At 46.4% G+C, this 14,219-nt stretch overlaps 5 protein-coding genes across 5 annotated transcripts; 2 read left to right on the forward strand and 3 right to left on the reverse strand.

The window, feature by feature from the left end:
- Nucleotides 1–765: 765 nt before the first annotated feature.
- Nucleotides 766–1,958, forward strand: GGS22DRAFT_191731 (proline-specific peptidase; the record flags this gene model as incomplete). The annotated part of the gene is made up of 2 exons (XM_047965161.1): nt 766–1,442; nt 1,544–1,958. 2 exons carry the CDS (start codon nt 766–768, stop codon nt 1,956–1,958), a joined length of 1,092 nt encoding a protein of 363 aa, XP_047815836.1.
- Nucleotides 1,959–2,447: 489 nt separating this feature from the next.
- GGS22DRAFT_53438 (major facilitator superfamily MFS-1) lies at nt 2,448–4,844 on the reverse strand. Its single transcript, XM_047967356.1, has 9 exons — nt 4,285–4,844; nt 4,001–4,227; nt 3,925–3,944; nt 3,800–3,860; nt 3,668–3,747; nt 3,402–3,603; nt 2,899–3,333; nt 2,687–2,840; nt 2,448–2,630 (listed from the first exon to the last, which is right to left on the reverse strand). Exons 1-9 carry the CDS (start codon nt 4,531–4,533, stop codon nt 2,595–2,597), a joined length of 1,464 nt encoding a protein of 487 aa, XP_047815837.1. The 5' UTR covers nt 4,534–4,844; the 3' UTR covers nt 2,448–2,594.
- Nucleotides 4,845–7,014: 2,170 nt separating this feature from the next.
- Nucleotides 7,015–8,912, forward strand: GGS22DRAFT_191733 (uncharacterized protein; the record flags this gene model as incomplete). Its single annotated transcript, XM_047965162.1, has 3 exons — nt 7,015–7,434; nt 8,582–8,745; nt 8,852–8,912. The coding sequence occupies 3 exons, from the start codon at nt 7,015–7,017 to the stop codon at nt 8,910–8,912; spliced, it is 645 nt and encodes a 214-aa protein (XP_047815838.1).
- A 131-nt stretch (nt 8,913–9,043) lies between these two features.
- Nucleotides 9,044–11,453, reverse strand: GGS22DRAFT_171318 (putative MFS transporter). The gene has a single exon (XM_047962578.1). The coding sequence runs from the start codon at nt 11,150–11,152 to the stop codon at nt 9,641–9,643; it is 1,512 nt and encodes a 503-aa protein (XP_047815839.1). The 5' UTR covers nt 11,153–11,453; the 3' UTR covers nt 9,044–9,640.
- Nucleotides 11,454–11,720: 267 nt separating this feature from the next.
- Nucleotides 11,721–14,174, reverse strand: GGS22DRAFT_53492 (uncharacterized protein). The gene has a single exon (XM_047967357.1). It carries the CDS (start codon nt 13,917–13,919, stop codon nt 12,129–12,131), a length of 1,791 nt encoding a protein of 596 aa, XP_047815840.1. The 5' UTR covers nt 13,920–14,174; the 3' UTR covers nt 11,721–12,128.
- Between the last annotated feature and the right edge of the window lie 45 nt (nt 14,175–14,219).

Genomic DNA, 14,219 nt, shown 5'->3' on the forward strand with positions numbered 1-14,219 from the left:
GAATTATTCCAACCGCTTTTCCAATCCTTCCGCGTCTTGGGTTTTCCCGTTGCGGGGGGGGTAAAATTTTCGCTAATTTTCTAATATAATCCATGGGGTGTCGTCGACCTTCCCCCCCCCCCCCCCCCCCCAATGCTCTCAGAATACATTTCATTAGTACATTGCGTGTAGATGGTGCTTCATCTGCTCTGTTTGAGGCACATCGTCATCGCTAGCACTACAAGTTTGGCAGCCCTTACTTCGTAGGCCTCGTCGAGAGCTAAATCCTAGGTATAGAGTGGTTATAAGGATGAATAGGCTGCGCTTGACATGTGCGTCTGTTGAATCTGGAGAGGCGAGCCTTTCTCTTCTATACCAGATCCCACCTGAGAGGTAGGTATCTGATGGGATCGGAGTTCGGCTCATACGAGGCCGTGGGAGAGGTGTGTACACCGTGTTTCCTGCGGATAGGTGTACAAAGTCACTCTTCCTCGATCGTTACTTCTGTTCGTGGCTTAATTTGTTCATAACCCGGACGTCCCGGGTCTCTGTTTCGGCAAGACCACCTAGTATCTACGTAACGGCGGCTTCCAATGTGGGTTTGTTCCGTCATGAACGTTACACAACTTCATCCCAAATGAGTGTTATTTTCATTGATTACCTATGCTAAAACAGACAGGAAATATATAATATGACGTTCGCTATTTCTTTTTATTTTTTGTGTCTACATTCCTTATGATTCTTTCCCCTCCTCATCTTCTTTCCGGACATCCCCACCGCTAAATCATGGCTGGAATTCAACTCAAGGAAGGCAAGGCACCTTTCAAAGTCCCGTCAATTGACGGATCCTGCTTCACCTACTACAAGATAATCGGTGACCTTTCCAGTGGCAAACCTCCCGTTGTTATAGCACACGGAGGGCCCGGCTCCGGCCATGAATACCTCCTCACTTTTGCAGGCCTCTGGCGGGAATACGGCCTGCCGGTTGTGTTCTACGACCAGATAGGCTGTGCCTCTTCTACACGCCTCCCGCAAAAGAGCGGAGATCAGTCTTTCTGGCAGGAGAAATTGTTCCAGGATGAGTTGGACAACCTATTAGACCACCTCGAGCTGCGTCGCGGCCCCGGCTTTCATCTTCTCGGCCAGAGCTGGGGAGGCATGCTTGCCGCGGCTTTCGCCGCCCGACAGCCTCAAGGTCTTCGAAGACTCGTCCTCGCCAGCGCAGTGGCAAGCAAGGAGCTCGGTATCCAAGCCGTTCGCCTGTGGAGAGATCAAATGCCCCCGGCCATGCAGCAGGCGCTCAACGATGCTGAGCAGAAGGGTGAATACGATAGCCCCGCGTACAAACAGGCCTTGGGCTTCTACAATAAGAAGCACGTGTGCCGTGCCGATCCATTTCCACCAACGGAGCTACTACCGGCTTTAAAGCATCTGATGGAGGATACTACCGTGTATCGCACAATGTATGTTGCACTTCTCTGTTTTCTTAGAACCTTCTGTGGTGTGAATTTACCTACGAGAGGCAATTAGCATGTAGGTTGAGTAAATGCCAATGGCTTCATAGGAAGGCGGAGGTTCAGATCAAAGAAATTAGGCAATCCTTATTTTGCTTTGCCTTCTCAACCTCTTTCCCAGTATCTCCTGAGCACCAGTATCTACTTATGCTTGTTAAACGCGTCTGTCTTGATTGCACTTCTAAGTCGTCTAGGAACGGCCCTTCGCCTCTCACAGCAGACGGTTCGCTGAACGAATGGACCGTCATCTCCCGTCTCCCTGACATCACTGCTCCGACATTCATCTACAATGGCGAATACGACACCTCGCATAACATCACCCAAGTTCCATTTTTCGAGCTCATCCCGCGAGTTCGCTGGATTACGTTCCCAAACGGTGGTCACATGTGCCATCTAGAAGGTGAAGGATTGCGAGAGGGGATCCTTAAGGCCGTCGGCGAGTTCCTAACACAGGGGGATCACTGACGTGTGAAAGCTCTTCGGGAATTTATGCAAGATACTGACATCTATGATCGCGAAAGTGGCAAGAACCAACCAGAATCAATTCACAAGCTTTCTTGTCGTGATCATGACGTTTTGAAATAATTCAATTATTCCGCACCTGACCCCGAAGTCCTACCGCATGTCGCCCTCCCTTACGGCAGGGAGGTTTAATGCATGTGATTTCTGACTAAACCAACAATGAATCCAGATGCCGGTACGTGATGAATGTTCAACCAAACCACGGGAATCCATGTCATTTCTTTCAATTCCTTCACTCCAACGAGGTACCTGCACGTGGGCCACAGCCCCTGAGCCGGGGGTCATCTAGCATAACCCGAATATTGAAAGTGCCATTAGCTCAGCTAGCAACACTTTTAAATTAAACATTACACTTTTAATTCATGTTTTATTACCGGCAGGCCAGTAATCACACTTTGACTTCGGTACTACCTGGGATGTACCTATGCTTTGAGTAATAAAGCTCTCAGTGATGCATGATGAAATGTATACGCTTAACAGCCCATTAGGGCTTCCCATAGTTACTTGCGGTACGGAAATATCTTGGAGTAGCGAAGACTACTGGCTCAATTAGACGCCCAGGTAAGAAATCATATCTTCCTAATATGTATAGCGAAAACCTGGCTGATAATCCTCCTATGTTATATGTTAGTACCTGTTCTGATTGAGAGGGATAGCTTGTATCATCTTACCTCTGTTATTTCTAACTCTTTTTCTCCTCTATCCGCTTTCTTATTATCGAAGTAGAACGACAAATCCAAGATTCCCACAAGAAGTATGCCGAATAGACAACATGCGATACAAGCCCAGAGCCCAGGCTTATACCCGGTCGCAGCATCTTGAGACCTGATACCATGTTAGTGCGAACAAGCTTCGAGATGGGGAGGATAGAGAAGCCATTCACCTAAAGACTAAGCTACCGGTAATGCCACCCATACTGGCAAACCCAACCCACAAAGCACTAGAGAAGGCACGCTTCCATTGCCCGCGAATGTTATTGGCCTGGTATGACAGCGATCCCGGGATGTTTGAATTTGCGCCCGCTGTTACAAGGAAGGCTCCAAAATACCGGATTCCATCATTAGGATGCCACCCAAGAATAGGCAGGCCAATAAGAGCGAGAATCATATTAGCGACCACGATGGGACCGCGGATACGGTAGCGATCTCCAATCCAACCCATGCCATACATCCAGATTCCGGCAAATGCGTATGGGGGTGCAATCAGACATTGCGACGCACCAACGCTGAAACCCAAATTGGTGTGAAGAATAAGTGGTAAAAAGTAGGCGAGTGAATAGGTCATGGTGTTGGTACAGTATGCAATCAGTCCGTACCCCCTGAAAAAGGATCAGTTCCGGGAATCATCAATGACTCTTTAAGTCGGGTTCTCCTTTAGAAAACTCACCAAACTCGCAAATCTAAACCGCCTCCTAAGAAAAGGCTTATCTTAAACTTGGGAACCTCGGTATCTCCACGGTCGGCCTTGACTCTCCTGATAATCCATGCGCGTTCGCGTTCATTCAAGAAACGCCACGACTTGCGCTTTGAATCAGGGAAGTCGACTAGAAGCCAATAGCCTATAAAGGAAAGCAGGCATGTAAGCACACCTGTTTGAATTCTTGATTAGCACATATAACATGCCTATTAGCGATAGCATTCATGCTGGTTTACCTTCTATGATGAAGATCCATCTCCAACCAGGGAGACCGGCAACGCCATTCATCTGTATCAACCCGAATGCAAGGATACCACTAGAACACTTTAAGTCAACAGGTTTTCCTATAAGTCAAAGATATTACCTACGAGCAAGCAGAGGCCACACAGCCAAGAAGGTAAAAAACAGAATATCTTCTGCCAACCTCATCTGAGTTTGTTAGTCATACACAATTGTGTGCTTAGTCATGCTGGGGAGCAGGGTCAATTCTTACATCGTGTGTACCACGTGGACCTAAGATGGATTAATATCAGCACGGCGCTTTAGAGGGTCTTCAAAGTTACACATACAACAAGTACACACAGCCTGGGAAATAACCCGCCTCAAAGACACCGAGGATGATTCTCAGGGCGAGGAGAACTTGGTATGACGGACTGAACCCGAAACCGATCATAACAGCACCCCAGGCCAAGATAATCGACGGCAGGTAGATTCGTGGGCCAATCTCACGAGTGAGGACAGTGGAGGGCGGCTGAAATAAAATATAGGTGATGAAGAAGACAAGTGTGACAATTGACTAATTCTTGGGGGTTAGTAAGCGACCCATTGTAAAGTCACGGTCAATGAGTCCTACGTAGCGCGTGCCGACGAGGTCCAAGTCCTCGAGCATGCCAGAAACAGCACCGGCAGCCAAGTTCGTCCGATCCATCAAACTGATGCAATACAAGAGACCGGTCAATGTGACCAAACGGCGGTCGACGCGCCATATGATCCTCTTGCCTTCCTCCTCGCTAAATTCCTCCTCGGCAGTGTCCGTAGAAGGTGTCTTCTTGCGCTCTACCTCCTCGACGTCGAGCGTTGCCTTTTCTTGGTCGGAATCCATGGTTGAGATTTGCTGATTGTCGGTGATATGAAAGAATGGGTGGATGGGTAGCAAGGTTCTTTTATATCTACGAGTGGATGGTCGGGGTGTGACTTTGCGTACAAGGAATACGCGTGGGGAGGATAGAGACCGACGGGTGAGCCGGGATTGATTGGCGGGAGTCCTTTGGGATGATCTCAAGGGCGGAGTACCAACATATCGTTCGGCGGCGGCTTTCAAGGAGTCGACTAGGTAGGCATGTAAGTACTTATTTTAGCTTTAAGCGATGAGTAACTCGATTTATTCTCATCCCTACTAGCTGACGCGGAAAGCTAGCTCTTCCCCGCCAATCGAGGTAAGTTTGAAGAGCATGCTTATTCAGTCCAAGATAAATGGCCTTTGTCTGCATATCCCTTCAATTGACAAAGAGCTAATCTTGATGGTCTGCAGGGGGAGTAACCAAGTGATCAGCACCTTCTTTGTCTAACGTTGCATACCTCCGCTTCCCGAGTACCGTCATGCCCGAGATATTTCGTCGAGTAGCCGTTTATATCAAGCCAAGAATTAGTCTAGGATACCATCATGGCACCTGACATGAGGGCAAACATCGTGGCAAGCGTCAGCCCAGGTGGTGATCGGGTTTCCTAGCTACTTCCGGCAACAAGCTGTCTTAAAAAGGATCCATGTAATTGGCTATTCCCCAAAAGACGACCCGAGAAAGCTGGGATCCGAAGTTGATGTTTTCTGGTATATACTTGTAATGGTGGCGTCGTCTAGACCCACCTAGAACTTCCCCTAACTGCCCTGGACGGGGATATATTTTTCGAGGACCGGCAGACTTGGCTACGAAGTCGGGGTAAACCACTAAAGGTTTAGATTGCGGGGAAACACATGGTAGTTACGCCCTAACAAGTTACTGGTCCACCACTAATCTTACCGCTAATCTTAGACGATGCGGGGTGATCCGGGGTGATCCCATCTATCTAGATAAATAGCCGCGGAAGCTTTGTTTGAACAAGATAAGTTCGCATCTACAATATCCGATGAGAGGATGATCATCGTGCAAGTCAGTCAGTACTGCATCGAAGTCTAGAACTCACGTACCAAGACATAAATTATTGTACCCCCAACGTACGAAAACCAGGTTTCAGTCATAGCATCCAAGACCTATGTAATCCCTCGGTTATAGTGCACTATCACTGGCAGCGGGTAGGCCCCGATTTTCTTCGCAACACAACACTGTCACCCCCATTTCTCGTCAAATGCCTACGACGTAGGTAAATAATAAATAATCTCACGTTAGCTTCATATCATCCAATATTTTATGCGAAATAATCCAATTTTCGATACGTTTATGTATTTTTAACCCCCCCATTACCAAAAATTGATTTTCAATTTGCGTGGCGGTAATAAAGAGACATGAACAATCGTGATTTTTCCAGAATTCTTCACAAAGGCTTCAATCTCACGAACAAGAATATTGCAAAAACATTATTATTATATCTCCATAGGGAATAATGGTGATTGATTATGAAGATAAAAGAGTATGAAGAAAGAATTATGCAAGGTAACAATGCTAATATACATAATAGTAACAAGGTATTGACGCGATATATTTAATTATAGTTATTGAGCGCATTTATATTTGTTATCTACATATATTCATAACCAACCGAAGTACACATATCAATACTGGCTATGCCACTCATCTTAGTCTTTAGGTGTTATATATGATTAACTTCTTAGGCCACTGAAATTGGATACATAAGTAACATGTAACCTACAACACCCCTTTTCTTCCCCTCTTTCTCCTCTCTCCTTTCCCCTTACCCCTTATTCCCCCTATTCCATCCCTCACTCTGTCATTTTCCAGGAATTGAACTACCAATTCTTTCTATTTGCTTTAAACAATTACAGTAACCCTCGATATGCTGTTAATTATCATATCTTCGGCGCCCATATAGGTAGTTGCTGGCAATAAAACTATCACACTGTCTCCCAATTTTTCAACATTTCGTTAGTAGCTCGTCTAGGTAGCTATGAAGGCATCATGCCACCCCCCACACACAACCACCCCGCCCCCTCCACTCTGACTCCACCCTACGTATTATCATACAATTCACCTTAGTTACATTATCGAGCCTACTCAAAAATATGATTCACAATTATCTGAGTAAACATGTACCCGATTTCAAAGTACTGCCTCGACTACTGTCCTGTCACGAAACAGGTCACGCGTGATTAGACACGCATGATGTATAGTGACAATTCCCCTGGTGTAGCGAAGCCATGTTCAGAGACGATATACTTGTGCTTGCTCATGCTAATTGTTTCTTCAAACATTTTCATTATTTAAGGCGACGGGCAGGCGGCTTATGGAGAGAAAATTTTAGAAGGCATCGAAGGCTTAGATTCATCTAAGTCTCCTTACATTCACAAACTCACCAATAGCCAACCCGCTATCACTTCAATTTCTCACATTCTAATCACAAATCAATCGAAATGGCACGCTATGACGATGATCGTTTACCCGATGGTATATCCCTCGATGGATACGATGCCGATACGAATGAGTATTTCGGCAAGCATAAGGACGGTAGCATCTGGGTCAGTCCTCCCGGAACCAAGTATGGTACTTGGCGACGTATTTCTGGTCCTACCAGAAAGGTTCCAGAAGAGCCCATAAGACGGCCTCAAACCGGCCTTAGTCGCAACACTGCGGATCGATTGTCGGATATAGTAGGAGATGATGGTAAATTACTCGTTCCAGAACAGGCGGAGTTGAATAAGTCGAAGAAGAGTGGCCTCGATAAGTTGACGAGTGCCGTGAAGAACGGATTGCAGAGGGTATCTTCCTTAAAGGACAGTGTGAAAAGGACTCCATCTAAGGACTCCAAGTCAGGGCACCCCCCGAAGCCCGAAGTACGTCCTGGTTTCGAAGCTAGGCGCGTGACAAGTTATGGTAGCCGTAATCATCGGCAGGGGTGAGTCCTGAAGTCATTTAAGAATGACTTCCATCACCCTCCCCCAAACTACAAAAAAAGAAAAAAAACGGTGGAAAAAAAAAGAAAAAAGAAAAAAAAAGTAAAAAGGTAAAAGAAAAAACGGGAAAAAAGTGAAAAGCGAAAAAAAGGGGCCGGCGTTTTTTGTCATTATTTTTCAATTACATGAAAAGGGGGGCGATATTAAGTGTAAAGTTTACAGATTCTGGATTATCAAGCGATTCCAAAGACACGATCTAAAGGTGAAGTAAAAAGGTAAGTACCTACTTAGAAGATACCCAGCGTTTAGATGAGTTTCAATGAGATTTATATATATCGTCGTGAAATCATTGTATGTTTCAGGTTTTCAAGTGTTGAAATGATTCATCGATAATTAGTACGGCACATTAAGCTTAATCACCCACTTTCCCATCAAAGCGACCTACGCATTCGTTTTTGCCATATATGACCACTTTCTATTCTCGAAGTTATATCTGTGGTGGCTTTTTCTTGACGTTGATTTAGCTTTGTGGCGTGATGTTTAGGGGGAGAATCGTGTAAGGGCTAATGATGGCGTATCCCGATTCTATAACCATATCAAAGTCAGTCAGTCAGCTATGGATCCTTGAATCCTCGTGATGTCTAACCGATATAGAAATACTTCAAGAAGCATTTACATTGACCCCTAACGTATCCTTTACGACAAGAGTAAGATTTTAGATGCCGTTATAATACGACAGCTAGGGCTAGCTGGCGAACTCAGATGTCAGCACATTATTTATCTTTCTGCTACATTCTAGAGTTAGGTCTAGTCTCTGTCAAATACCACGGTCCTAGGCCAGGGAAAAAGCTTCTTCAAACATCTACCTACCATCCTAAAAAAAGTTCACCCTGATCGATCAAAATCAACAAATTCACAAACAAAGTCCTCAAGTTCACCTACCTCACACCACCTAGTTTACACACCCAATTATCAAAGAAACGTGAGTCTCCCCAATAATTACTACTCAAACACCTTTATCACGTTCAAATCCATCTATCCACGCACATCCAATGACCCAGATCCGACTAACAAACCCCCTTTGTAGAAGATGTGTTATCACAAGGTCTACTACTACGAGAGCTGCGGCCACTGCGCCTCTGGTGGCAGATATATCTGTGATGAATCCAAGAAGAACCCGAAGGCCAAGATTCCCTGCAAGCGAACAACCTGGGAAGACGTGTTCATGGGCAACAAGCCTGGAAAGTGCGAGTATGTAATATCTAGACCTTTTCTCCTCCTTTCTTAGATTTAATCACTCCCGAGAAATGAGCCAATCCCCTCCTAAATAAGCAATTACTGACTCCCGTTGCTGTAGCGAGTGCGTGAGCAAGATCCCATCGCCCCCGGAGACACGTCCAGCCACACCTGCGTTTTAATAAGCCGCTCTCGCCGCTTTAAAATGAAGGCTTACGAAGTACCGATGGAGATGGGAATTAACGAAGTCAAGATTAGGATGGAATTGTTTTAATTACGCAGCATTCATGACGTACCAACCTAGTCGAGTCCCGGCAGGCCTGGATACACGGACCTGACATGTTTTTTTACTTCACTGCTTCGGAATTGTACTATAGTGGCATTGCCTACTGACAGGCCTGGTATTCGGTTTATGGGGTGGTGATATTTCTTCGTCGAAAAGTAACTGCGAAGGTAGCATCAATCAAGCTACTTAGTCACCTCACCAACATCTTGGATCCCCTGTGGATCATCGGGAACTCCAAGAAACAGACCGCATCGTGAATGATTGAATAAACAAAGGTATATGGTCTAAGAGTTAATAAACTTCCCGACTGTCGTAGTTACACAAACGACCATTACTCGTAGAGATAAAAGTGGGTAACAAAGGGGTCAGACGAAAGAGCATCAGCTTCCCAATATTTATTCAAAGTTCTTTCCAAACCCTCATACCGACAACGTCTACCATGAATCGTAAAGCATGTCATCATAAGCGTTACCCATGTCGCGTCTATCCGCAATAGCCAGGTCCAAGAGCAGTCTTAGCGCAGCAACTTATTATCAACCAAGTGTCAGAACCACGACTTTAAACCCCACAGACACTCCGCACGTTTTCCAAACCTAACCAAGTACTCGCTCGCTGCTTAGGTACTCAATACGTATACCTAAAGCCCTCGACACCCTCAATAATGATCTTCCCCTGCGCGGCCAGTTTATTCGAGAAGAAGAAGTAGACAGAGAAGACGGCGACGATAGCGATGATCAGGATATGCGAGCCTATGGACACCCAGACAGCAGTCAAGTAATGAGGCGCCTCGACAGACCTAACGATGAAGCTACCTGCGATGCCTCCAGCGCCGTTCATCGCAGTCACGGCAGCGGCAGTGAACGCGCGTTTCCACTGGCCGGTGATGTTATTGGATTGGTAGGCGCTTAGGGCCGCCCAATTGCTGACATAAGCGCCAGTCGCGAGGTATGTGCCGACGTAGCGCACGGCCACCTGTTCGGCGAAGCCGAGCATGCAGAAGCCCACAATGAGCGTGACGCAGTTGAACACTATGACAGGTCCACGGAGCCTGTACTTGTCGCCGATGATGGAGGACAGGAGGACCGGGATGACGGCGTAATAGTACGGCGGCGCGGATAGGAGGATGGATTGGTTCTCGTCGAAGCCCATGCCGCTTTGTAGGATGATGGGGAGGAAGTAAGATAGCGCCGTGGACACGAGGTTTAGCAGGAAGAACATGCAGGCGAAGCCGTAGACCTTGGGATCTCGAGCGTGGACGAAAACTTCACCCCAGGAGAATGGGTCTGGTTTGACGTCCTTGCGATCGGCGTTGATGCGGGACACGGCGAGATCCTGCTCCTTGGGCGTTAGGAACCAGAAAGAACGGTGCGCTTCCTCGGGAAAGTCAACGATCCAGAAGTAAGTTACGAGTCCGAGAACCATCGCGATCAGCCCCTGCACTAGGAACATGTACCGCCAGCCAGCAATGCCGCCCTTCCCGTTTAATTGATTGAGGCCATAATTGACGATACCGCCCGTAGCAAGAATTACTACCTCGCCAGTCTGCAAGAAAGCAAAGCGCGTTTGTTGTTCCTTTCTCGGGTACCACGTGGAGATCAGGTAGGTCAACCCCGGGTAAATACCGCTCATCGCTATACCGAGAAGCACACGTAGCGCGATCATCTGCTGCCATGTCTGAATGAAAGCAGTACACATCGTTATGAGGCCGAAACAGAAGGTGGTCGTGGAGAACCATAAACGAGGACCAAAGGTGCGCACGGCAAGAGTTGATGGTAGTTGAAAGGCGATGCTCGATATGGTGAAGATAAAAATGCTAACACTGAATCGGTTGCCTGTGAGCTGCAGGTCGGAGGGCATTGATGTCACCGACGCAGAGCTGATAACTCCAGAGTCGAGAAGATTTAGCGAGCATAATATACCGGCGATAGTACATAGTCGCAAGTCAACCTTGAGTCTAAGGCGTCGCTCTAATGCGAGGCGCTCTTCTGGAGCTCCTGCGACATTTTCATCAATGCTCAAGATGTCTGCCTCCTCATCTCCAGTAAGGATGCGCTCGGAAACGGCATCTCCACCAATGGCTTTTGAAGACTTATCCCTCCGTTGGTCGTCGGCCTGGAGGCTTGATGGGGCGGCCATTTCCTCGCCTTTCGCCTTCGAAGGGTTGAATGAGGTTCAATAAACGGGTGAAGCCCAGAATATGAAATGGCCGATGAAGGAGACTCGACTTCTTATCAGATTTCATGTGAAAAAAGGTACAGGGGTATACATGCATTTCAAATGCCTACTAAGCAAAAGTGGGGTTAACTTACCAATCAAATGAATTTTTCTGTAGCATTTAGCCACCGGAAAGTATCGAATATTAGTGAATCATCGCACTAAACGGGATACCGAATTCGTCATCTTCTATTCGATTCGATAATTTCACGATTCTCTCAGTGGTTAAGACCTGTACTGTACGTCTCGAAGATGAAGATATTTTGGGTAAGTATTGGATATCGGAAAGGTTCCCTAGTGCAGCTGAAAATACGCCATAAAGTCCCAATCGGGTCACGATTGTTACGGTATGAGCTAATAGCCGTTAGCTACTATCGTCGAATAGTTACACGGCAGGGGAACAAGTGAGATGTCTTTGTGGTAGGTTACACTTATAATGCCGAATTTCACAAGATAGGTACGGAAGGATTGCCGTGATTGCGGATGGGTGGCTGCAGATGACATTGTCTCGGGAAGATGCAGTCCCAACCTCCAAGTTAAACATACAGCCACCAAGATCGCTGAAGAAAGCAAGTGGCCAAATCCACGCAGCCGTTATAGTCATTTAGAAAAATGTGATCCGGTCGGAAAATTCGCAAACAATGCAAAAATAGCACTTCCTTTGCCAACATCTAGATAGTCCGAGATCAAACGACATAACCAAATATCCGAAGACACAGAATAGTACCACCATGAATGAAGAGAAGCAGGTAGGTTAGGAAAACCCAAAATTGAACTTGTTATTAGCGATTAAAGGCTCCGCCCGAATTATTAGAACGATGAGAAACCAAACTCCACGGAAACTGGCGTAGCACCTTTTTCATCAGACAAGGAAGGATCGCATACACTTCCGTATCGCTCATCTGCGTATGTATAGCCCGCCTCTACCATAGGCTTGGTCTTTGACCTCAGCGCTAGCGGTGCGGACTCCAGCTAAGTGTAGGGGCACACTGTCAACCCGCCTCTGCACCTGGGACCTTACATCAACGTATCTCTCACCCACAGACCTCGTGCTCTGTTCCGTCTTTACCCTTCGTAAGGTCATCTCGCATTGCCAGTTCTCGCGGTCCAGACTCGCAATGGTAGTGCTTATATCCCGCGTAATAGAGGCGGTAGTTGCAGCAGGCGTCTGGATACTTCCATGCTTCGAAATAGGTCTTAGATAAGCCATAACGACAACTTTAAGTTCCGTGTTAAAGAACGATGCATCGCCAAAGTCGTGGATTATATGCACAGCAGCTACATTCTTAGCAACAACGCGAGGCGGCGCGTATGGTGAAGGTCCGATAGTGATGATTGCTTCGTGCCAATTGTATAAAACACCCTCGATTCCTTTGGTAGGTTGAACTTGAGCCCAGCCGATATAAACACCATTAAGACGTAAGAGAAGGTCATTCGGAACGCCAGATAAATTGGCAGTGGGTATGCCAGTTTCCGTTCTGCTTCGATGAGCTCCTTCAATGACTCTACCAGCAAACCTAAATGGGTATGGTTTCTCGGGTCCACTGTCGGCACCCACAATCTGAGGCGGCGCCTCTATTACCCCTTCTGTCTGAACAGATTCATATGTAGCCTGATTATTTTCGTCATATTTTTCTTCCAGAGTTTCATATGCCACGGTTCCAGCTTCCTGTGCAACAAACCCGGGAGCGTACTGCTGTAGCCGACTCTGGATAGCATCTCGTGCAGGCGAAACAAACTTGTCTACAGTGCTTGTGCCTACTACAGAGGCTACCTTTAATCCAATCTCGAGGGGTATAGTTGTCAAACTTGCACCGCGTAGGACACTAACATCGGATGACGTACTTGCTACGCGGAAAATAGGTGAAGGACAAAGGGTCTTCTTCGCACCTTCACCCATACACATAACAATACGCAGATAACCATCTTCCGCCGAGGCCGGAATTCGAACAACACACGTCTCACGAGCGATATGCTTAGACAGGTGTCTATGAGACGATGCTTTCTTCAGAAATTTCTTAATGTCTCTTTGCCAAGCTCGTTCATCTGATGGAAGGACATCGGAAGGTTTGGCTTCGAACGATGGCGTCACGTCAATCCAATTCCATTGGGTGCGGAGTAATGCACTCGCAGCCATGCCCATATTTCCAGAGAACCCCTTTCGTTGTAACCAGAACGAACGATCTGCTGGTAATGGCTCATCTGAAAAGACAGTAACAGCGATACTTGTAGATGGTCCTCGGTAAAGTACCACACCGGCGGAGTGTCGAAGGATACTGTAGTGTTTAGTTGACTCAAATGGATGTGAAATTAGCCCACCGGCAAAGTAAATGGTTTCGTCGAGAGCTGTCTTCCATTTCGATTGACTAGGATTAGGATTGGAGGCGGGGTTGGGATTGGGATTGGGAGTTTCTGGCGTTGATACGTTTGAGTTGAGTGAAATTTCTGAAGGACTAGTTACAAGGGGAATGGAAAGCTGCCTCGGGGGAGGTGGTGGGTTTGAAGTCAGTGTTAGTTCTTTAGTTCCGGTGGGTAGCACATGGTCCTGATGAGAAGTGGGCGGTTCTAGATAGTCGTCAAGGAGATCATCGAGGATATCGTGAGTATCCTCCACATCCTTAACTGGTGGATGTGGAGTTTTTGACGGGATTGGTTTCCGTCTGATTGTTCTAGTAGACGATTGATCCATTTGTTCGCTGAAATATTATTATCATTACTATTCAACGAGCTAGTAAAGACCTCGTCATGACGATCGATATGTAGAGAGATATTATTGGAACAAATTATAATGTTAGAAATTGGTAGCTATACGACATTCCAAACAAAGATATTAAATATAAATATAAGTATTTCATAGTAATAACAAGATAGGAAGTATATTTAAAGAGATATAATAGAGAATTAATTGAATAAATGATGAAGAATGTACGGCATTCTCGGATGTGGATGAGAAAGAAGATGTAAATGTTGCACAGGTCATAATTAGGGG

This window comes from Annulohypoxylon maeteangense (genome assembly GCF_022496945.1).
Source record: "Annulohypoxylon maeteangense strain CBS 123835 unplaced genomic scaffold GGS22scaffold_17, whole genome shotgun sequence".
Taxonomy (NCBI): domain Eukaryota; kingdom Fungi; phylum Ascomycota; class Sordariomycetes; order Xylariales; family Hypoxylaceae; genus Annulohypoxylon; species Annulohypoxylon maeteangense.

Excerpts from the sequence above, each read along its gene's own strand:
- GGS22DRAFT_53438 (XM_047967356.1), bottom strand. The coding sequence starts at position 4,533 with ATGGATTCCGACCAAGAAAAGGCAACGCTCGACGTCGAGGAGGTAGAG. Across the intron at positions 3,945-4,000 it reads CCAGGCTGTGTGTACTTGTT|GTCCACGTGGTACACACGAT; the intron begins GTATGTGTAACT and ends AATCCATCTTAG. Across the intron at positions 3,334-3,401 it reads GGTTTAGATTTGCGAGTTTG|GGGGTACGGACTGATTGCAT; the intron begins GTGAGTTTTCTA and ends ATCCTTTTTCAG.
- GGS22DRAFT_171318 (XM_047962578.1), bottom strand. The coding sequence starts at position 11,152 with ATGGCCGCCCCATCAAGCCTCCAGGCCGACGACCAACGGAGGGATAAG.
- GGS22DRAFT_53492 (XM_047967357.1), bottom strand. The coding sequence starts at position 13,919 with ATGGATCAATCGTCTACTAGAACAATCAGACGGAAACCAATCCCGTCA.